This window comes from Chiloscyllium plagiosum, unplaced genomic scaffold, assembly GCF_037043375.1.
Source record: "Chiloscyllium plagiosum isolate Xiang-an unplaced genomic scaffold, Cpla_swu_hap1 HiC_scaffold_18, whole genome shotgun sequence".
NCBI classification, from domain to species: domain Eukaryota; kingdom Metazoa; phylum Chordata; class Chondrichthyes; order Orectolobiformes; family Hemiscylliidae; genus Chiloscyllium; species Chiloscyllium plagiosum.
In genome coordinates, this window is record NW_028270156.1 from 42305642 (window position 1) to 42327915 (window position 22274).

The 22274-nt window shown below is 38.4% G+C and overlaps 2 protein-coding genes and 2 non-coding genes across 8 annotated transcripts in view; 3 read left to right on the plus strand and 1 right to left on the minus strand.

Moving 5' to 3' along the window:
• The first annotated feature begins 6979 nt into the window (after positions 1 to 6979).
• On the plus strand, positions 6980 to 15082 carry rpl27a (ribosomal protein L27a). Its single transcript, XM_043685766.2, has 5 exons — positions 6980 to 6997; positions 8369 to 8432; positions 8518 to 8593; positions 12829 to 13003; positions 14865 to 15082. The coding sequence occupies exons 1-5, from the start codon at positions 6995 to 6997 to the stop codon at positions 14991 to 14993; spliced, it is 447 nt and encodes a 148-aa protein (XP_043541701.1). The 5' UTR covers positions 6980 to 6994; the 3' UTR covers positions 14994 to 15082.
• On the plus strand, positions 9645 to 9775 carry LOC122547169 (small nucleolar RNA SNORA3/SNORA45 family). Its single transcript, XR_006310905.2, has one exon. It is a non-coding gene; the product is annotated as a small nucleolar RNA SNORA3/SNORA45 family (small nucleolar RNA).
• On the plus strand, positions 13700 to 13829 carry LOC122547168 (small nucleolar RNA SNORA3/SNORA45 family). The gene has a single exon (XR_006310904.1). It is a non-coding gene; the product is annotated as a small nucleolar RNA SNORA3/SNORA45 family (small nucleolar RNA).
• Positions 15083 to 20654: 5572 nt separating the features above from the next.
• The window catches only part of dennd2b (DENN domain containing 2B), a 465023-nt gene continuing 463403 nt past the window's right edge, over positions 20655 to 22274 (minus strand). For all 5 annotated transcript variants that reach the window (XM_087996551.1, XM_087996548.1, XM_087996550.1 and 2 more), the window contains one exon: positions 20655 to 21538. In XM_087996551.1, coding sequence (XP_087852677.1) covers positions 21504 to 21538 — 35 coding nt within the window. In that variant the 3' untranslated portion in view covers positions 20655 to 21503. The remainder of the gene's footprint in view (positions 21539 to 22274) is intronic.

Genomic DNA, 22274 nt, shown 5'->3' on the forward strand with positions numbered 1-22274 from the left:
GTATCTTTATTGGTTTATCTCATTGATTTGAAGCAGAAGGATATACATCCCTGTTTGAGATAAAATATTGAGAATCTCCAGTGATTTGATTCTCCTTATCAATATTTATTAAAAATTTTCATGATCGTCCTGAGCTATCTGCTGCAATGCTAGACATTGGAGGTCCCCACACCAAAAAGATATCAGACGGAGTATTGACTATGAGTATATCTACATGACACAGACTAGTAGTTCAATATACCAAACCATTATCACCTTTCCAACGGCATTTGAAAATGAGGAATAAATGCTGGCACCATAGTGGTGCCCACATCTCTCATCCAAATGTCCTGATAGCCTTGTTTCGGTCTTTGGTTGGCCCAGAATTTGTCTATGGATCCCTTCAATGAAAGCCTTTCAGGTGCCTTTGCCTCAAGATATTTTCCTACATTTTCAGTCTTCCCCCTGTAATATCATCAGATGTGCAAGTATGTATGGACAGGTTCCCCCTTGATAATGGAAAAGGTCTTGGGAACATACAGCACCTGAATAAAGAATATAATCAAATAAAGTGGATTGGGTTTTGTCACTGGTACAACTATGCCTGAAAGAGTCGAATTTTTTACTTTGTTCTTCCCAAACTATTACATACTTGTTAATGACTGGAACTGTGTCACAAATCTCACAATAGGGTCTGCTGGCTCACTGATAAGAAATTTAAAAATGCCTCTGCTGTCTACATAATACTAGATAACTATTCGGTTTCAAAATTTCAAGTTTGTTAGAAAACTTTAATTATTCTTTATTGAAATCTCTATTTCCCTTTGTATCATTCTTATCCTTCATTCAATTCTCCCGCTTCTTATAAACTCACAGCGTATCTCTGAGAATAAAATATCATCTAAAATTTATGTACCACAAATGAAAGCTATAATAGCCGTGCAATCAGTAAAACAGATTTTCCTGCTTCATCCAAACATTTGTATTCAGGTTGACATAGATACAGGCTCCCTATTAATTATAAAAAAAGACATTTAATAGAATTCCTAAATAAATATAACTTCTGAAATTTGTCCACTTATTTTTTTTAAAATTAAAATTAATGTGAGAAAATACTTCAAACTGAAGAAGAGTTCAGTACATCGGAATTAACAGTACCATATCCTGGTAAATTAGGCTTGCTACAGATGCTGAGACTGTAAATTCCAAATTAAGCACACAGTCCAGGCAAAAATATTGAGACTAAATCCAGGCTTTTATGAGAGATTAATGTTTTTAATTAAAACCTTTAAATGAATATAATGAACAGCTAAAAATTAATTACATAATACATTTATTATAGTAAAATATGTAACTTTTATTTAGTTACAGCCCTTATTTTGGACATTTAAAAAAATCAGTTATTGAGAAAACTGATGCAGTAAAAATAGTATCTGCTGTGACCCTTTATGCAAGCACCATGTTAAATTCATAATATACACAACAGATATGCTTCAAAGCTTATGAGAGCTCCATCTGCAGGAATAATTTTGAAAACTGGATTTTGAAAACCTCTATCAAATATGGTCTCAGCCGTCTTATCTCTGACAGCAGTCCCAATGTCTTCTATCTTTTGTCATAAGTAAAGATTCTCATTTCTGGAATCATTTTTGTATACCAATTCTAGACTCTCGCCAATGCATTCACATCTTTCCTATAATGTTGCACACAAAACTGTACACAACACTCTAGCTTAGGTCTAACAAACATCTTTTATAAGTATATTGTCACCTCTTTGTTCTTGTACTCTATGCCAGTGGTGACTCATGGGATGTGGGTGACACTGGCTGGGCCAGCAGTTATTGCTTATTCCTAGTTGTCCTGAGCCATCCACTGTGATGCCAGACCATTGGAGGTCCCCACACTGAAAAGAAATTAAAGGGAATATTGACTGTGAGTGTATCTACATGACACTGACTTACAGTTTAATAAACCGATCCAACATCACCCATTCAAGGGTAATTGGGTTATAGGAAATAAATGCTGGCCTCAGTAGTGTTGCCCACAACCTTGTTAGTCAATGTCAGGTAATTAATAAAGCTAAGGACACTACATGCTTTATCAACTGCTCTCTCCACCTGTCCCACCACTTCAATGATCTATGCACATACATACCAAGATTCCTCTACTTCTACACAACCTTTTGAATTATGCTGTATTTTTATATCGTCCTTCAAAGTTCTTCCAATCGAAGAGCAGCACCTCTCACTTCTCTGCATTGGACTTCATCTGCCACTTGTCTGCCCACTCCACAATGTCCTTCCCATTGTAAATTTGATTCTGGAATCAAGTTGGGCACACAGCAACAGTGATATTACCAACCAAGGTATTCAGATTGTCTTCTTTGAAACAATTACAATCTCTTTTCAAATTATGTGCAACTGTCTCTTCTATCCCGTCCATCCCTCCCAACCCAACCTTCCCAGTTATACTCCAAGTTGCACATTAATGCTTAATTTTTAATGTAAATTTAGAGAGTATTATAAAGCAGCATTCAAATAGAGAAGTTCAGATGATATTACAAACTATGACTAAGGAGCAAAGCATCATCTGAAACTGGTTATCTTTCAATCTTGAAGTAATTTGTGAGTTCAGTGTGATGGTGATTTTTTTCAGTCAAGTGTCATTCTAGCTGTCAGGACTCTCAGTCTTGATTTAAAAAAAATGAGGAACAATCATTCTGGGCTATAAATGTGGACGACAATATAGGTGGCATGGTTAGTAAGTTTGTGGATGACAGCAAATTTGGTGGTACAGTGGGCAGTGAGAAGGATGTCTCAGAATACAAAGAGATCTTGATCAATTGGGTCAATGGGCTCAGGATTGGCAGATGGAGTTTAATTTAGAGAAAAGAGAGATATTGCATTTTGGTAAAATAAACAAGAGTATGACTTGTAAAATTAAAGGTTGGACCCTGGGTGAGCGTTGTCAAACAGAGAGACCTTGGGCCTCAAATAATAATTCTTTGAAATTTGCATCACTGGTAAACAGGGTGGTTAAGAAGGTGTTTAGCCTTTATTGCTGATAAATTGGAGAGGGTTCAGAAAAGATTTACCAAAATGTTGCTGGGAATGAAGGGTTTGAATAATAAAAATAGACTGGATAGGCTGGAACTTTTTTCACTGGAGTGTAGGAGGTTGAGGATGACCTTAAAGAAGTTTATAAAATCATGAGAGTCATATATAAGGTGAATATTAAGAGTCTTTTCCCCCGGATGGGAGAGTTTAACAAGAGAGGGCATATTGTTAAGGTGAGAGGAGAAAGTTTTAAAAAGGACATGAGGGCAACTTCTTTTACACAGAGAGTGGGGTTTGTGTATGGAATGAACTGCCAGAGGAAATTGTGGATGCAACGACAGTTACAACATTTAAAAAACATTTGAATAAGTACATGAATAGGAAAGGTTTGAAGGGATAAGGGGCAAATGCAGGCAAACGGGACTTGTTTATGTGGGAACACGGTTGGCATGGAATCATTGGGCCAAAGGGACTGTTTCCATGCTCTGTGACTCTATTAACTCTGTTTCTCCCTCCACAAATGCTGCATTTCTCTCCTTATTTCTATTATCCACAGTATTTTGCTTTTATAAAGCTAAGTACATTGAAGTATTCTCACTGCCAGAACTCATGATGTAAAATGCCATGATCGTCCTTCATTTTTAATTGCATTTTCTCCAGACAAAATAAATGATTGGGACACTCACATGGGAGTAAGGTACAAGTTGACAAATCATTGGCAGGCTTTAAGTAAAAAATGTATTATTCTTATATAATTTGAATTCCAAAATATTGAAGCAGATTTTCAGGGCCAGAGCAGTTTTTCAGTGGCTGGGTTTCTTAGGAATGCTGGCTCCAGATGCTGTAAAGACCACCAAGGGCAGAAACTCCACCTCGCAACGTTACATTGCTGCCAAGCAAGCAACGTAACGCCTTCCATCTAGAAGGATAGTCAATTGAGTCAGACCACAGGCATTCAGTGAAGCAGGATAAAAATACTTAGTGCTGTCAGCACTAGTTTGCCTCCCCTCCCAGCCTTTGTCCCTTCCAAAACTGTGACCTTAGAAGAGCCATCAGCACATGTTCAGCTGGTGTGGTGTTATAACAGACGAATGAATCACATAATGTAGATTAATTCAGGCTTAGGAATGACTGCCAGCAGTAAGCATCATCACCAGGCCCATTTTCAAATGGGTGGCAGTCCATAAGACATAGGAGCAGAAGTAAGGCCATTCGGCCCATCGAGTCCACTCCGCCATTCAATCATGGCTGATGGGCATTTAAACTCCGCATTCTTCCCGTAGCCCTTAATTCCTTGTGACATCAAGAATTTATCAATCTCTGCCTTGAAGATGTTTAGCGTCCCACTCTGCAGCAATGAATTCCACAGGTCCACCACTCTCTGACTGAAGAAATGTCTCCGCATTTCTGTTCTGAATTTACCCCCCCTAATTCTAAGGCTGTGTCCACAGGTCCTAGTCTCCTCACCTAACGGAAATAATTTCCTAGCGTCCACCCTCTCCAAGCCATGTATTATCTTGTAAGTTTCTATTAGATCTCGCCTTAATCTTCTAAACTCCAATGAATACAATCCCAGGATCCTCAGCCGTTCCTCATATGTTAGACCTACCATTCCAGGGATCATCCGTGTGAGTCTCCACTGGACACGCTCCAGTGCCAGTATGTCCTTCCTGAGGTGTGGGGACCAAAACTGGACACAGTGCTCCAAATGGGGCCTAGCCAGAGCTTTATAAAGTCTCAGTAGCACAACGGTGCTTTTATATTCCAATCCTCTTGAGATAAATGACAACATTGCATTCACTTTCTTAATCACAGACTCAACCTGCATATTTACCTTTAGAGAATCCTCAACTAGCACTCCCAGATCCCTTTGTACTTTGGCTTTACAAATTTTCTCACCGTTTAGAAAGTAGTCCATCTTTATGTTCATGTGAATTACTCCATTTCCAAATAGCAATTATGAAGTTAGTGTAACATTAAAATGCAGTTACACCTTTTTTTTGGCAAAGTTAACTCTATCATGGTTTTTTTTAACTACAAAACAAATAGTGGAAAAGGACGAGATCATGTCAGTCCGGTGACTTCAACATGCACCCCAGAGAGAACAGCAGAATTACTGCTAGCAACCTCTGGATTTCTGCATCAACATGTCCATATGGACTTCAGAAGTTAATATCAGGTTAATATCAGTTAATATCAGGTTCAGAAGAGTGATTATGGCAAGTTGCACCATTGTCACTAGGCTGATGAATTTCCTGAAAACATATGCCAAAATAACAGCATTAGTGCAGTGAAATGCCAATTTTTGGTGCAAAAAAATTGAAGAAATTTGGGTGCAGGGATTACTATTGCCTCTCTTAAGTCATGCTCAAATTCCCTCAATAGTTCGTAGCATTTCGTTTAACCCATTTTTCTAATCAATACTTTGTAGCATTTCACTAAGACCTTAATCAAAACCCTCTGCTGCTCATTAACATAGCTCTGTTCAGAAAAACTGCAACTCTTGCAAATTCTTAAGCATATGCAAAGTCTGAAAGTGATGTAAATTTATATCAAGTATTATAGAAGATATCTTTTAATGTGGTGCAATGTTACTTGAAGTGATTTTTAAAAACCTTTCTCCTTACCAGGTCTGGTAATATATATACTAGTCATGCTAGAATACTCTCCATTTCCCTCGATGAGTTCAGCTACAATAACACTCAAGAAACTCTGTCGTTCAAAACATTGAAGCCCACTGATTGACACAGTGTAATATTTTTAACATTCACATTGTCTCCTTTAATGGCAGCACCGTGTGCCATCTACATGATGTGCTGCAACCAAAACTGCCAAAGCATTTATTTATTGCCATTGACAAGATTATGGTGATTTTACTAGTGGTTGATTGCAGAAATCTCCAGGATTTTGAAGCAATAATTAAGAATGGTATTACTAACAACTGTGAAAATTTCAAGTCCATATTGCAAATAATGTCTAATTAGCATATAATTAATGACAAGCATTGTTGATCTCACTATTCTTTTTACAGCAAAATCTAATCCATTGTATATTATAGCTTTATCATATTTTTACATAACTAACACCTTAGATATTGCTATGGCTGGTTATAACATTTTGTAAATTCCTACTTTGGAAATAGAACCATTCTGACTCAAGATTGGGATACTGCCAGATTGTAATCACACACCTTTAGTATATTGCGCGAGCTGAGATGTCACTTTTTTAAAAAAAAACCTTAAGTTATCTTAAGAACGTGACAAAAGAAGTCCTGGGATTTACATATTAATGACCCAAAACCTACAACCCATTCTAAAAAAGTGAAAGACTTTAACAGCAATCTAGGTTTGCTCAATATCTTGTTTCAGTTACATGACGCTGTAATCTTTTGCTGTAAATTCTGTGTCTTATGATCCTGTTCCACAACTACCAAATGAAGGAGCAGCACTCCAAAAGCTAGAGCTTCCAAATAAACCTATTGGACTAACAACCTAATGTGTGATTTCTAACTTTGTCCACCCAGTCCAACAACAGCACCTCCACATCATGGCTACCTTCAGACATTGACTGACCTCATTTTTAATTTATTCTTTTCCCATGTTTCTTGAAGGCGTGGCCAAAGAAAATAAGGCTTTTAAAAACCGTTACTACGCAGGCGCATTTGGCTGGATCAATAAGGAAGACCGTTATTGCGCAAATGTAGTTGTCTGGCAAACGAAACCGTGTCCGCGCAGGCGCAGTTGCTGAAATACGGGCGACTGGCACCTGCTACGCATGCGCATTTTACCGGGGTCCGTCACCGGCGATCGTCACTACGCAGGCGTTCTGGCCTGGACAAAAGAAAGCATATTCAGGAGGACGATGGCTCTTACTGAGCAGGCGCACTTCTGCTCACACCCGGATGTCAAATAAAACCGCGAGGTTGTGTATTAGCCTCTCTCTTCACGTCATCAGCTAAGATGGTAGGTAACGTGGAAGTTGGTGGTCTGACTTTAATACAATTAGAATCCAATGGAATCGGGTATCAGAAGTGACCTTAAAAATAGATGTCTGTTGTGTAATCATTGTTGTCCTTTTTGTAAACAAAATGTATAGCACTTTCGCTAAGATAGTTGTACTTATTTAGATGAAAGCTCTGCGGCCTATTTAGTGAAGGCTGAACGCAGGATGATGGCGGCTGTTCCGTTGTAATTAATGGGCCGTTTCTAAATTATTGACTTGAGTCGTGATGTTGTGCATTTTGGTTTCAGTTTGGCGCTGCCCGAGCCGAATAGTTTTCTGCAATTTGCCTACTATGATCTGCGAATCGCCAGAAAACAGTTCCTTTATGTTTGTGAAAACTCAGCGTTATATAAACCGATGTAATTTTCATGGATGATGCCACTTCTGGGGTTCATGAAATTTTCAATCGTGTCACTATTTTACAAAGATACGGACTGCTGTATTTAATTGTCGTTGACCGTAAGAAATTGTACGCGTTGTTTCAGATAAGAAAGTGACAACACCAGTGTTGTATACAATCTCTTAATCCAAAGTTCTTTAGTTGATGGCTAAAACTACTTCAATAACACGGTGAGGATGATGGGGTCATCTGTGGATTCATCAGAAATTTTAGCGGAGCTGCTTCACTGTTTGAGAGGCATCCTCTGAGATACGCTCCCATTTTAAGTAGAGTTCTCATAGTGGGCTACTTTTCCAGAAAAATTGAGGCCACAAACATAGAGGGTGACCTAGGTTGAATTCTTTTGAACGGTGTAGAGGATACATTTGATATCTGGTTAGCAGACTGATCCTTTTTATTCCAAAGAATTGATATGAACTTGTGTGGTATAATGAAAGTATGCTAATTTCTGGTTCTATTCATGATAATGTATATCTAAAAGTAGCAAGAACAAGTTTGGATACCATAATGTCAAGTAGTGTCTATACAAACTAATGTACAGTGGTGTAATGTACCAAATATTGTTGCTGATGGGTATCTAATTCTGCTACAGTTAATCTTGGATTTGGTATTGTATAATGTCCTGCAGCCAATTGATCAAAAACTGAGTAGTATGAATGTACATGGATGACTGGTTCGTTGTACTAAGATATTGTATTCCAAAGGACTAAATCTTTAAGTGGTTATAGAGGAAGCTGTAAAAACCCATTGTATAAATATGTGTAGGTAGGTTTTGTAAACATTAGGCACTGGTGTAATGCATTGACTGTAATCAGTTGGGAGTGTAATTTTTCATGCAAGTTTTTACTTATAAACATGCATGAAAAAACTTGGTCAGTTTTCCTTATAGTATCACTGACTGATAAAGCTAACTCAGTGATATTTATCTTAGCCGTCCAGATTGAGAAAGACCAGGAAGCTGAGGGGACATGTTAGCCACGGTCATGGCCGAATTGGTGAGTAATAAACACAAGCCCAAGTCTACCTTTTTTAGTGAAGGAGTTTAAATACCTGATTATAATTTTTTTGTTTCTGTTATAGGCAAACACAGGAAGCATCCAGGTGGTCGTGGCAATGCTGGTGGCATGCACCATCACAGAATCAACTTTGATAAATAGTATGTAGTCTGAAATTATTTTGATCCATAGATTTGTGATCTTGTGTGAAAGGTTGTGGTGAAAATAACTTGAAGTTAAATTGAACAACCTATTCAACTGTTTTGTTATAGTATTCCATAGTTTCAACATCTTCATTCATTTGAGGAAATTCAAGTTTTGCTTTAAAGTTAAAACAGCCCCAGCCTACTCAACATCTTCCCTACAGCTCAGATTTTCCAACCCTGGCAATATCCTTGTAAATCCTTTCTGAACCCTTTCAAGTTTCACATCTTTACAATAGGAAGGAGACCAGAATTAGCGCAGTGTTCCAACAGTGGCCTAACCAATGTCCATCCAGCTGCAACATGACCTCCCAACTCCTGTACTCAATACTCTGACCAATAAAGGAAAGCATACCAATCGCCGCCTTCACTATCCTATCTACATGCGACTCTACTTTCAAGGAGCTATGAACCTGCACTCCAAGGCCACTTTGTTCGGCAACACTTCCTAGGACCTTATCATTAATGTGCAAGTCCTGCTAAGATTTGCTTTCCTCACATATATCTAAATTACACTCCATCTGCCATTTTTCAGCTCATTGGCCCATCTGATCAAAATTCTGTTGTTATCTGAGGTAACCTTCTTTGCTGTCCAATATGCGTCGGAGGCTGAGGGGTGACCTTAAAGGTTTTAAAAAATTGAGGGGCATGGATAGGATAACTAGGCAAACTCTTTTCCCTGGGGTGGGGACTCCAGAACTAGAGGGCACAGGTTTAGGGTGAGAGGGAAAGATATAAAGGAGACCTTTTTCATGCAGAGGGTGGTATGTGTATGGAATGAGCTGCCAGAGGAACTGGTGGAGGCTGGTACAATTTCAGCATTTTAGAGGCATCTGGATGGGTATATGAATAGGAAGGGTTTGGAGGGATATGGGCCAGTTGCTGGCAGGTGGGACTAGATCGGATTGGGTTGGCAAGGACAAGTTGGACCGAAGGGTGTGTTTCAATGCTGTACATCTTACTATGACAGCATCTATCCTCTTCACTCTTTCTTCTCAAAATTTACAATAACGAGACTAGAGTCACACCCTGACACTTCCTGTGGTCCTGGTGTGCTATTGTTCTCGAAGATTGAATACTACTTTTATTCGCTGGCTGGAGCTTCCTGTAGCACAGTCAGTCACTAGGTTAGTGACACTATGCAATGTTCTAATGTTGCAACTTGACAGTCCTCAGGTGCTGCCTAACTGCACAGGTAAATTGTTTACTTTTAGTTTTGATATACAGTATATGTTGCGTTGTGCAAGAGCTAGCTTAATTTATCCCAGTTGACCATTCTGGTCTATCATTAGAGACTAACTATAAAGCACTGCACAGTGCTTACATGTTTAGCAAAACGAGAACGAAAGCACCAAAGTCATCTCGAGAAAATCTCAGTGGACAAGTTTAAAAAATAATTTTAGATTTCTGGTCAACTGAAATGAAACCAATATCATGTGCACGTTTGTCTGAATTTTCTCCTCCAGTTCTTCAAAGTTCTCTTCAAAACCGCTTGATGTTACTCACTGTTTGGAAGTAAAGTTTTTTTTTTAGCAACTCCACACGAGGTGTAGACTTGCTACTTTGCAACGTGCCTTAACTATCTGTGACATTTACACTGAATTCAAACTACAATTAAGTTGAAATCTAAATTATTTTTTAACTTGTCCACTGAGATTTTACTGAGATGACTTTCGTGCTTTCGTTCTCCTTTTGCTCAACATGAAAGCACTGCGCAGTATTTTATAGTTAGTCTCTAATGATTAGAAATTCCTCCTCTGAGTCCTAAGTTGGTGGTTTAGTCTGAGACTATGCTGTCTGGACCTAGTCTTCCATGTGGGGAAACACCCTTTTGGCATTTGCCCTTTTAAGAATCAGGTATGTCTCAATTAGACCACCTCTCATTCTTCAAAATTCCAGTGATTGGAGTTCCACTCTTGTGCTCATAATACAATCCTTCTTCACACTAGCAATCATCCTAGTGAATTTTCTCTAAACTGTCTCCACTAATACAGATTTTATTTGCCTTGCTGATTACCTGTGACACCCATGTGCTGGCTTCATGTTTCATGCATAAGTACCCCCAAGTCCCTTTGTGTGGCAGGTTTTTGCCATTTCAATACTCTGCTCTAACACCACAAGGAATAGGAACAGGAATAGGCCCCTTGAACCTGTTCTGCCATTTAATAGAATTGTCTGATCTGACATTCCTCATCTGCCTTCCTGCCCTTTCCCAATAAGACTTTATTCCTCTACCAATCACAAATCTATCTCAGCCTAAATATACAAAAGGATTCTGCTCCCACAGCATTTTAGTTTAACTATTACTAATTGTATTATGATTGTTCTTTAATTCCTGCCCTGTATTCTTTATTAATGGGATGTTCAAAGCTCTTCCATCATATAGATTGATGCAAAATCTCTGCCATTTCCTTGTTTCCCAAAATTATCTCCCCTGATTAGATTAGATTTCCCTACAGTGTAGAAAAGGGCCAACCAGTGTGGACTGGTTGGCCCTTTGGCCCAACCAGTCCACACTGACCTTCTGAAGAGTAGCCCACCCAGACCCAATCCCATACTCTATATTTGCACCTAACACTATGGGCAATTTAGCACAGCCAATTCACCTGACCTGCACGTCTTTAGTCTGTGGGAGGAAACTCATGCAGACACTGGGAGGAAACTCACGCAGACACTGGGAGAATGTGCAAACTCTACACAGTTGGCCGAGGCTGGAATTGAACCTGGGACCCTGGTGCTGTGATGCAACAGTGCTAACCACTGTGCCACCGTGTGATTATTTAAATTGTTCTCTTGATCCTTCTCTTCCTTTTTTAATATCTATATATTTAAAGAAGTTTTTATTGTCAATGTTTTGAGAAGATTTGTAGCTCAGTTTGAGGTTTTGGATGTAAGGATGCTCACTTAGCTGGAATGTTTGTTTTTAGAAGTTTCATCACCATCCTAGGTAACGTCATCAGTGAGCCTCCAATGAAGTGCTGGTGTTATGTCTAGCTTACTCTGTTTAGGTTTCTTTGGGTTGGTGATGTCATTTCCTTTTCTTTCTGAGAGTGGTTGATGGTACTCAGAGTTCTGATTGGAATGCCATGCTTCTCGGAATTCTTCCACATGTCTCTGTTTGGCTCGTCCTCGGATGGATGTGTTGTCTCAGTCAAAGTGGTATCTTTCCTCATCTGTGATAGTGGGTCATATCTTTTTGTGGCTGGTGGTTAGTTTTCTGCCTGTTTGTCCAATGTAGTGTTTGTTACAATTTTTGCAAGGTATTTTTGCTTGTTATTTATAGGGTCTTTCAAGTTTTTGTTAGCTGCTGTTTGTGTTTGTGAGCTACCATGATGCCGAGAGGTCTGAGTAGTCTGGCAGTCATTTCAGCGATCTCTTTGATGTAGAGGACAATGGCGAGAGATTCTGGGCGTGTTTTGGCTGCTTGTTTGGGTTTGTTGCTGAGAAATCTGACTGTTCATTGCGTACCCATTCTTTTTGAATACACTTTTTTGTCAGTTTTTATATTCTCACTAGTTTCTCCTCCTAGTTTTTCTTCTCGTATCTTTAGTCCTCCTTTTTGGATTCTAAATTTAGTCCCAGTTAGCTTCGTTTTCCACATGCTTTTTCTTTCAACTTTGTATCTTGCTTAATTTTCTTGGTTAGTTATGGTTTTCTTATCTCTCCCTTTTTTAGAATATTACCTGTATGTAGTAATAACGTAAGATCTTCTGTAGTGCAAGGTTTGCTTCAATTTAATTTGAATTATAAATATTTCATGTTGGCAAGTTCCTTGAGTGTATAGTTTTACATAGTCTGAAAAGTCATAATTCTGACTGAATACTTTTTGGGGCTTTATTCTGTGACGTCAGTCAAGTGGTGGAACAGCTTCTTAGAATTCTGAGCCTAGCTTTTGTAATTTGCACAAGCACTTCGCTAGATTTGATATCTCCATTTCTACAAGTAAAGCATGCAAAGTCTGTTGATTTAAGGGAGAACTAAGGAAGTGAAGTAAAAGGCTGTCCTGAATGATATGGCAGTAAAAGAGTAAATTCTTCTTGCACATTGAGATGACTGCTGTGGTATCACTGGATTCAACAAACCTAGAAAAATGTTTGCTTAATATTCAATTTTTCCAATGAGGGACCAGTTCTTAGTGTTTCTAAATGTTGCATTGAGCTGGGTTAAGTGAAGTTTGATTTCTAATTTTTCAGTCATCCAGGTTACTTTGGAAAAGTTGGCATGAGGCAATATCATCTCAAGAAGAATCGGTTGTTTTGTCCGACTATAAATCTGGATAAGCTGTGGACACTGGTCAGTGAACAGACCCGATTAAACTATGCCAAAAAACCTGAAGGACCAGCACCTGTCATTGACGTTGTACATGCTGTGAGTATTATGACAGTTTCTCTGAGCAGCCTGCAAGTAGGATATACTGATAAGGGAAACAACAAATCTTAGCAAAGAAGTAGGTGGTGTGCAGCCAAACAGGAGTTGGTAAACTGTTTAGCAGTCTACTCATCCGCAGTTGATTTAAACACTGAAGGCTAAGGTTATTTAATCTAAAGATATAATTTAACACCTTGGATCCAATTAAAAACCAACAATACCTAAGGCAGATTAGTCCAAGTTAATAAGTTTTAGTTTTAAGTGCATGATTTTGAACATGTTACTCAAGATGGGTCTGTCTGAGGCTGTACAACAGATTTGCTTCCTTTTAATGCATTATTGACATGCTCACTGGCTCAGATTCCATGTTTGATTTCACTCGTAATCACCTCTATCAAATGCTATACAGAAATAGAATGCTCATAATCATATGTTAATACATCCCACCTGTCACATACATAGTCTGATCAGCTGAGGGGGAGAAATCTGGATTTTAAACAGTCTTATTTTCTTAAATGTTCCATCAAGCACAGCTGTCAAGGGCAGAAGTGATGGAGGAAGCTATGTGAATGGAAGCACACTGGGGGGGGGGGGGGGGGGGGGTGTGAGCACTACTCGAAGGAAATGTTTGGTTATTAAATAAGGGTATCAGTTGGCTGTGGGAGGTGTCAAAATGGTTTATTGTTGAGTTTGGGAATCGAGACTTAGAGTCACATCCTTACACTTATTATTGTCTTGATGTGCTTATAGTTTTCGAAGAGCAATTACTGATCTTATTCACTGGTTGAGCTTTATAGTTCAGTCAGTTACACAATCAGTAACATTGCTGGTGATTACACTAGGAGCATTAGTGGTACTAGAGCTTTATCTCCACTAGTCTTTGGGATGCCATTTGAGGGTTGACAAACTTAAAAACTTTGTCCTAAATTTGCTATCTCCGTCTGAGCTCAAGTTGCTTTGTTTTCTATATTTACAATTGTTAATTTTGCACATTTAGCTTCTGCATCTCAACTTCAAGAATAGTTCCTCCAAATGCCTTCTTCTCACTTCCAAGTTTTTCAGCATAACTCAACAGTTGAGTTTGTTTTTCATTTCAAAATCTGACCTGAGGAATGCAGTTTTTCACTTTTTGGTTTATTTTGCCTGTTCTTTCGTATATTGTTTGCTGTTCTGTTGGTTTGACATGCAGTGGCATATTAAGGTCATTAGTTTTCTGTAAATCTGAGTTGCCTGCTGTTTTCAATTTGTCTGGGAAGATGAATTTGCATTGGTTCCTGAATAAAATCTCATACATGGAAGACCATGGATATTGTATTGCAGACACATGAAATCCTAGTCCTGCCTCTGCAAATCTAATGGCAGGATAGGAGCTTCAATGTGTCCCCCTCGAGCCAACATTTCCAGTGCTAAGGCACTGTTTGCTGTATTTAAGTTGACAATATTGTTATCAGATATTTATGCAGACTTCCAAAACAAGGTCTCTACTCTTGACCTCTGACATCGGAGGTAATTAACAAGGAAAGCTAGAATCTCTTCAAGCACACCTTCATCAGTTGGATTCCTGGTTTTCCAAGATCTGTGATCATTGAGAAATAGTTGTCAACAGATGTTTATATTCTCTGGAAGTTTTAATGATAGTTGAGCTATCAAAACTTTATGTACTTTTTATTTAAGAAAAAGTAACTTCACAAATTATCTCGTCTCTTAGATGTTAATTGCAGTAAAGCTGGAGTACTTTTTGGTTGGTTCCTTTTTAACCTGGAATGATTGTCCTGTTCATATCTTGCTACTTAATTTGGTGCTTGGAGTAACAAATGTTTACTTGAATCATTGCTTCATTTTCTTTCTCTTTTTTTTGTAGGGTTACTATAAAGTTCTGGGCAAAGGCAGGCTGCCTAAACAACCAGTTATTGTCAAGGCAAAGTTCTTCAGCAGGAAAGCTGAAGAGAAAATCAAAGAAGTTGGTGGCGCCTGTGTATTAATGGCATAAGTTTTCTAATGTACTAATAAAATGCTGTCACTTTTAACTGTGTGCTTTTTGTTTTAAAAAAATAAAATGCGTGTTCAAAGTATATGAAATGGAGTTAGCCTATTCCCCTTGTGGCTGCCTGCCTCTGCAGCTTTTTGTTTTACTTTTTTTCCACCTGATTTAATCAGGTGGTACTTTGGTTGTGAAACTTTCATATTCTCTAACCTGGTTATTAATGACCTGATTATCACCTAAGTTTGATAAGTGTAAAAATAGTAATAAGATTAAATATAGCTTCCATTATGTACCTGTACCACTTTGTACTAATACAGGTTTATGGAATCTGCCCCAATAAGGCCAGAGGTCAGTTATGATCATACTGAATAGCAGAGCAGAATTGAGCCAAAAGAGGCTGCATCTAATTTGTATTTTTATATACTGGATGTGGTTATGTTTGCGTTTTAATCCAAATGGTTCAGCAAGGTTAAGTTGGGAACTGGAAGGATGTCAGCTAAGGTTGTTCTGCTATAACACTTAGTGTCCCCAGTTTGTCAAAAGTGTGAACTTTTAAAACTCATACTGGCTATAATAATTACATGAACATTTATGGGTGGCACAGTGGTTAGCATTGCTGCCTCACAGCGCCAGAGACCTGGGTTCAATTCCCGCCTCAGGTGACTGACTGTGTGGCGTTTGCACGTTCTCCCTGTGTCTGCGTGGGTTTCCTCCGGGTGCTCCGGTTTCCTCCCACAGTTCAAAGATGTGCAGGTCAGGTGAATTGGCTATGCTAAATTGCCCGTATGTTAGGTAAGGGGTAAATGTAGGGGTATGGGTGGGTTGCGCTTCGGCGGGTCCGTGTGGACTTGTTGGGCCGAAGGGCCTGTTTCCACACTGTAAGTAATCTAATCTAAGTGCTGTTCCTAAGGCACCATTTTTCTATAATGTGGGGTTGCACAAGAATGTAACAATGTTGGTAGAAGAACTACCTGTACAATAAATTAATTTGACTTGTAGAAATAGCAAGGTAAATTTAACAAGGGAAATGAAAAAGCAGACAGACATGAAACTACAAGTTCACATGGGTTCTGGGCAATGACAGTATTACCTATATCAGTTACCACTGACTGCCAACAGCTAAGTTGCTCTCTAATGAAGTTAATTTCCTATTTTGTCATGTAATTCAGAATCTAATCACATGGTGGATCTGAAGTCATACTTTAGTCAGATCAAGCAAAGGTGGTATATGTCCTTTTGAGAAGACATTAGTGAACCAAATGGGTTTTTGCAGTGATCCAGTATATTCACTTAATAGCTTTTTTTTCTAGATATTCAAGAATTGAGTGCTATCCATTTTCTATTGTAGGTTTCTGGATTACAAGCCTTTTAAAGATTACCACTTTTAAAAACTTTAATTTTCAAGTTTAAATTCTTGTGATAAGAATTAAGCATACAAATGCAAGCAAGTTATAAACAACATGTATACATCACTAGTTATTCCTCAGCTGGCTTCAAGTATAAGCATCATAATTTCAAAGCTATCAAGGTGTTATAATAGGATATAGATCAGGTTTATTATAATAGCACTAGCATCGAGACTGCAGATATAAAAAGTGCCATGACTAAAAGAAAAATTAAAGACTAGTTTAAATACTATGACATTGAAAATGTCAGAAATTACATAGCTTACCAGTATTTTAGCTGTCAGAAGTGAAACAACAAAGTTCAGCTAACTTTGTACTGACCACAAAAGGCACGGTTTGTTATTTGATTCTTCGGAGAAGTTTTTTTTTTGAAGCTGCGAAATGGCAAAACCACAGACAGACAAGTAACTGAGGTGCTCCCACTGGGAACTGCTGCATTAATGATTGTTTTAAACAATTACTCACTAAAGCTGTGATTACGTAAAACAAGATGGCTATAGTAACTTTTAATAAATTATTCTGAAATCAAATTTTTCGGAAGCAACAAGTTCTCAGCTCAAACAATTTCTGCAGAAAAGGTCCAGGCAATTACCAGTGAGGAACGAGAAGCCTTTCTCAAAACCCATTCTGATTGAATATACCTGCTGTAGAGCCCTCATTACTTAGTTTTCTCATTTTTTGATTTGGAATGGAAGATGATTGAAGTTTGAACAGCATTTTTTAAAAAAAAGTTATGTTTTCTTTTGGGATCTGTAAATTATAACTTAATTTACAAATCTAAGGATGGTGTAGATAAAGCAGCACTGAGTGAATGCTAAGCTTGGACTGGTAGCTGGTTAGATGTTGAATTAGTCAATCAAGGGAGGACTGATACTAACCAGGCAACTTCAATGATGATACAAAAGGACCAGTTCTGACATGGTTTGAAAGTGTGTGACTGTGGAAGCTTTCACAGTCTCTGTTCTACGTTTGTGTCCAGTTAATAAGTTATTTAATGGTCTGAGAAAAAGAATCCTAGATGGAGAAATAAGTAAACATTTATGGAAGTCTGCTGAAACTGCATTAACCAGTGACTTTGAAATTCAAGCTTTATATAGTTCTACTTGCCTGTGAACAACCCATTGTGCAAGGATTTCATGAAGACCTGGTATCAAACCCTTAACTGAGAGTGAGGGTTATGACCAAAGAAGATTTGGCTTTTAATCCTTGATATTAATTGCATTACCTTGTTTCTGCATTCTGATAAATTCACATTATTAAAAACAAATTGTTAATTTGTTTGTTATAAACTTGATATCCAAGATTATTATTTGTAAAGCTTGATTTTGTGGTCACTAAATGATTTAATTTCACTCTTGTTGGGAATCCGGTGATAATGAGGCTGGTTTGGTTTAGCTTTCCACACCGTACAAGTAGAACCAACAAGTCACAACTTTGCAACTGCTGGATCAGACTTCAAAAGGTTAACCTTCATTGCAGCAAGAAAGATGTCAAGCAATGAGACCCAAAAGTGTGCCATACATTAACTTTTGGGACTAATGTTTTAACGTGTTTGAATAAAGTTTTTTAAGTACCTATCCATTTTCACTTGGATCATACAAGTGAAGTTGTACTGTCTAACTCTGGACCAGGAGCCCAGATTCAAGTTCCACCTGCTCCAGCAGTGTATCATGTCCCTGAACAGTTAGAGAATATTGACAGTGAAAAGGGAAAAATTTACAGGCAGCAGAAGGAGCAATAACCACAATTAGGTTGACTGGTGAAAGAGCAAGAGATACCATGAAAAAACCTTGTGCAAATTGAGTTTTCATGACCTAGAATTCACAGTTTGAATGGGTTTCAGTTCTTAGTTTAATGTAAATGAGTATTGCTGCCTCGTCCAGCATTTATTTACCCATCCCTGGAAAAGGTGTTGGTGGGCTGCCTTCTTGAACCGGCTCAATCCTTATGGTGCAGGTGCATCCACAGTGCTGTTAGGAGGTTTCAGATTTTTGAACCAGTTATAGTAAAAGAATGATATTGTTGCAAGTCAGGATGTTGTGTCTTGGAGGGGGATGTGCAAATGATAGTGATCCCATCCAGCTACAGAATTTAAGTAGTAGAGGTCATGAGTTTTTATGGTACTGTAAAAGGAGAATGGGTAGTGGAAAGAGTTTCAACAACAATTTGCAAAATGGAATTAGATAACTATTTGAAGGATAAATAACATTAAAAAGATTATTAGGAAAGAGCAGAAGAGATGCACTAATTTGATAATTTACTAGAAGGACAGCTCAGGTATGTCAGGTGGAATGGTTCCTTCTGTATTTTAGGGAAACTCATGTTGGGATCCTTAACTAAGAAAATAAGCTAATGGAAGGAGTTGCATTTTTACAATTTTTCTTGAACTTTCTTGACCAAAGGAAGTTATTAATTCACCAATTTTATACACAATTATACAAAGCTGTGGTTTAAAGTCATGCATTGCTTTGGTGGTGCTTTACTGTCAGTTGTTCAAAGACAAAGAATGTAATGGTATGTGGGATGTTTAGTTTGTATACAGAGCACAAAGATTCCATATTAGAAAGTCAGGTTATGCAATTTGCTGGGCAGAAACTATTGCCTCCAAATACAGGCGTATAGCTCAAAGTTTGTGTGAAGATTTGTCGCTCGAGTGCTTGTTGTTGTGGTCCTGTTCGCCGAGCTGGGAATTTGTGTTGCAGATGTTTCGTCCCCTGTCTAGGTGACATCCTCAGTGCTTGGGAGCCTCCTGTGAAGCGCTTCTGTGATGTTTCCTCCGGCATTTATAGTGATTTGTATCTGCCGCTTCCGGTTGTCAGTTCCAGCTGTCCGTTGCAGGACAAGCCAAACAGAGACAGCCAGGGAATTCCTAGAGGCATGGCACTCATCCACAGATTCAATCAATGAGCACATCGACCTGGACCCAATATACCGGCCACTGCAGTGGACAGCTGGAACTGACAACCAGAAGCGGCAGATTCAAATCACTGTAAATGCCGGAGGAAACATCACAGAAGCGCTTCACATGAGGCTCCCAAGCACTGAGGATGTCACCTAGACAGGGGACGAAATGTCTGCAACACAAATTCCCAGCTCGGCAAACAGAACCACAACACAGGCATATAGCCTCTGTTTAAGGGAATGGCCAGTGACATTCACCTCAAGTGACTACCAGCAATAAAACTGACGATGGCCATTCCTCTGGAACTGCATTCCAAAGGAATGTAAACTTTTTAGCTGTCTCTCCAATTGTCTTGTAAAATCTGAACTTTTGGTATTCTCTGTAACATTCCTTCATGTTCTCCATAGAGTCAACCGTACCCTTTTCAAAGAGATCTGAGATGTGTAATGCAAGGATATTAGTAAATTGGAGAGGGTTCAGAAAATATTTACTAGGATGTTTCTGGAATAGATGGTTTCAGTCATAAAAATAGGCTGGGACGTTTTTCACTGGAGAGTAGGAGGTTGAGAGGTGACCTGAAAGATAAGGTGACTAGCAAATCTTTTCCCTCAGGTGGGGGAGTTCAAAACTAGCAAAGTATATTTTTAAGGTGAGAGGAGAAATGTTAAAAAGGACGAGGGGCAACCTTTTTTTTAAAACACAGAGTGGTTTGTATGTGGAATGAACTACCAGAAGAGGTGGTGGATGCAGGTACAGTTACAACATTTAAGCACATGAATGGAAAACATTTGGAGGGATATTGGCCAAACACAGACAAGTGGGACTGGTTTATGTGGGAATATGGTTGGCATGGACTAGTTTGACCAAAGGATGTTTCCACAGTGTCAAAGTTGCTATCCTCAATGAATAACGATCATGTCTCCTCCTGGCTTCTAGATGGGGCAATCCACCACAGAGAAGCTCCTTTTAAATATGTTAGAAATCTGAAATGAAATCTGGAAATATTGAAGATGCAGAGATTACCAGCATCATTTTTAACATGCCTCGCAATATACTCGAATAACTAATTCTTGTGTGGTTTTAGTTTATCTTATGGAATTTAAAATATATATATTTTTATGCATCTGTTAAGCACCAAACTCATCATAAACTTCACCAAGCATGAATAAAGGGTAGTGGAGAATAGATAATTTAAGAAATTATGATTTTGCCCTTTGTATAGGTTGGTGAAAGCCTCTAAATTATGAAACAATAGGAGTTTCACACCTTTGAAGTGCTGGGTGAGATAAGGTGCTAGGTAAGTCTTGAATTTAACATAACATTTACTCTATTTTCCAAACAGAATCCCATTAGATTAAAAACCTCTGCCAAATGTGTTTATTTTTTTAAAAAAGCAGTACATAGAAATGTGGCAAGGCTTACCCAGTCATGCTGTTTGAGAATGGCAGAGTTGTAAAGGCTTCTGCTCAGTTCCCATTACACTCAGCTACAGCAGTGCATTACATACATAAAGGTTTCAGTGATTCATTCATCACCCTTTTCTATGGCAGCTTATGCATTTTCAAGCAACATCAAAAGAAGTACCAAATATTTTCAGTGTAACTTGATCGATCACATTTTGTTGGCAAAATGCAGAAAAAACAAAAAAGATACAATCAGAATTCTACAGCTATAACACAAGAAAAATTGGAACTTCATTTTTTTTCATATAGTTCAGGTATTTCCCAGTTGATAGGATCACACACATTCTCCATAATCATACCAGCAAAGTAATGAAATTGTTAGTAAATGAGAAAATCTGTGCTTCCCCCAAGCCTCATAACAAACAATAATCTTCTGCACATGCTCAGTTGGACCATTCATGCTCCAAGTCATAAGTCGCTCTGGCATCACAAAAACTTGTTAAAAAGTCAACTCTTTACAGATATTCAGTACAATGACTGCTAAATCCAGACAATAAAATACCAATAAAAACAGTAATATATTTACAATATACAATCCAATCTGCAAAGATGAATATAGTTAAGTGTACTTGTTGCAGCTTCAGATTCCTCTCCAATACTATAATAATTCAGTCTTTGAATAAAGATGAAGGATTTATGTACATGAAAAACGAATAATCCATTTTTTTCAAAATATAAATGAGTTTGAGAAGGTACTTGTGCAAGGTCCAGTGGTCCTTGTGAGAACAGATACAGTACAATACAACTAACTCTTCTTGTGGAGGAATTTCATTTTATTTCCTGCAAGAGATATTCAATTTCATTAGTTATGCAGAGAAAAAGTAAGTCCAGAAATTCCTGAAACAAAGTTTTCATATATGGGATCATGTTGGCATTTTATTCAGATTCAGATTTTATTCAGAAAATTTATTCTGATTAATGTATTTAATTTCCAAAATCTTTGAAATGAAGTAAGGGGACCCATAAAGGTAAACAGATGGCTTATAGAGTCATAGAGATGGACAGCATGGAAACAGACCCTTCGGTCCAACCCAGCCATGTCGACCAGATATCCCAACCCAATCTAGTCCCACCTGCCAGCACTCTGCCCATATCCTTCTAAACCCTTCCTTTCATATACCCATCCAAATGCCTCTTAAATGCTGCAATTGTACCAGGCTCCACCACAACCTCTGGCAGCTCATTCCATACACGTACCACCGTCTGCGTGAAAAAGTTGCCCCTTAGGTCTCTTTTATATCTTTCCCCTCTCACCCTAAACTTATGCCCTCTAGTTCCCCGACCCCAGGGAAAAGACTTTGTCTATTTATCTTATCCATGCCCCTCATAATTTTGTAAACCTCTATAAGCACCTCCGACGCTCCAGGGAAAACAGCCCCAGCCTGTTCAGCCTCTCCCTATAGCTGAAATCCTCCAACCCTGACAACATCCTTGTAAATCTTTTCTGAACCCTTTCAAGTTTCACAACATCTTTCCGATAGGAAGGAGACCAGAATTGCACACAATATTCCAACAG

What these genes read in the sequence shown, in the direction of transcription:
- rpl27a (XM_043685766.2), top strand. An exon ending in AGAATCAACTTTGATAAATA is followed by an intron (nt 8,594 to 12,828) that starts GTATGTAGTCTG and finishes CTAATTTTTCAG; the next exon opens with TCATCCAGGTTACTTTGGAA. An exon ending in TCATTGACGTTGTACATGCT is followed by an intron (nt 13,004 to 14,864) that starts GTGAGTATTATG and finishes TTTTTTTTGTAG; the next exon opens with GGTTACTATAAAGTTCTGGG.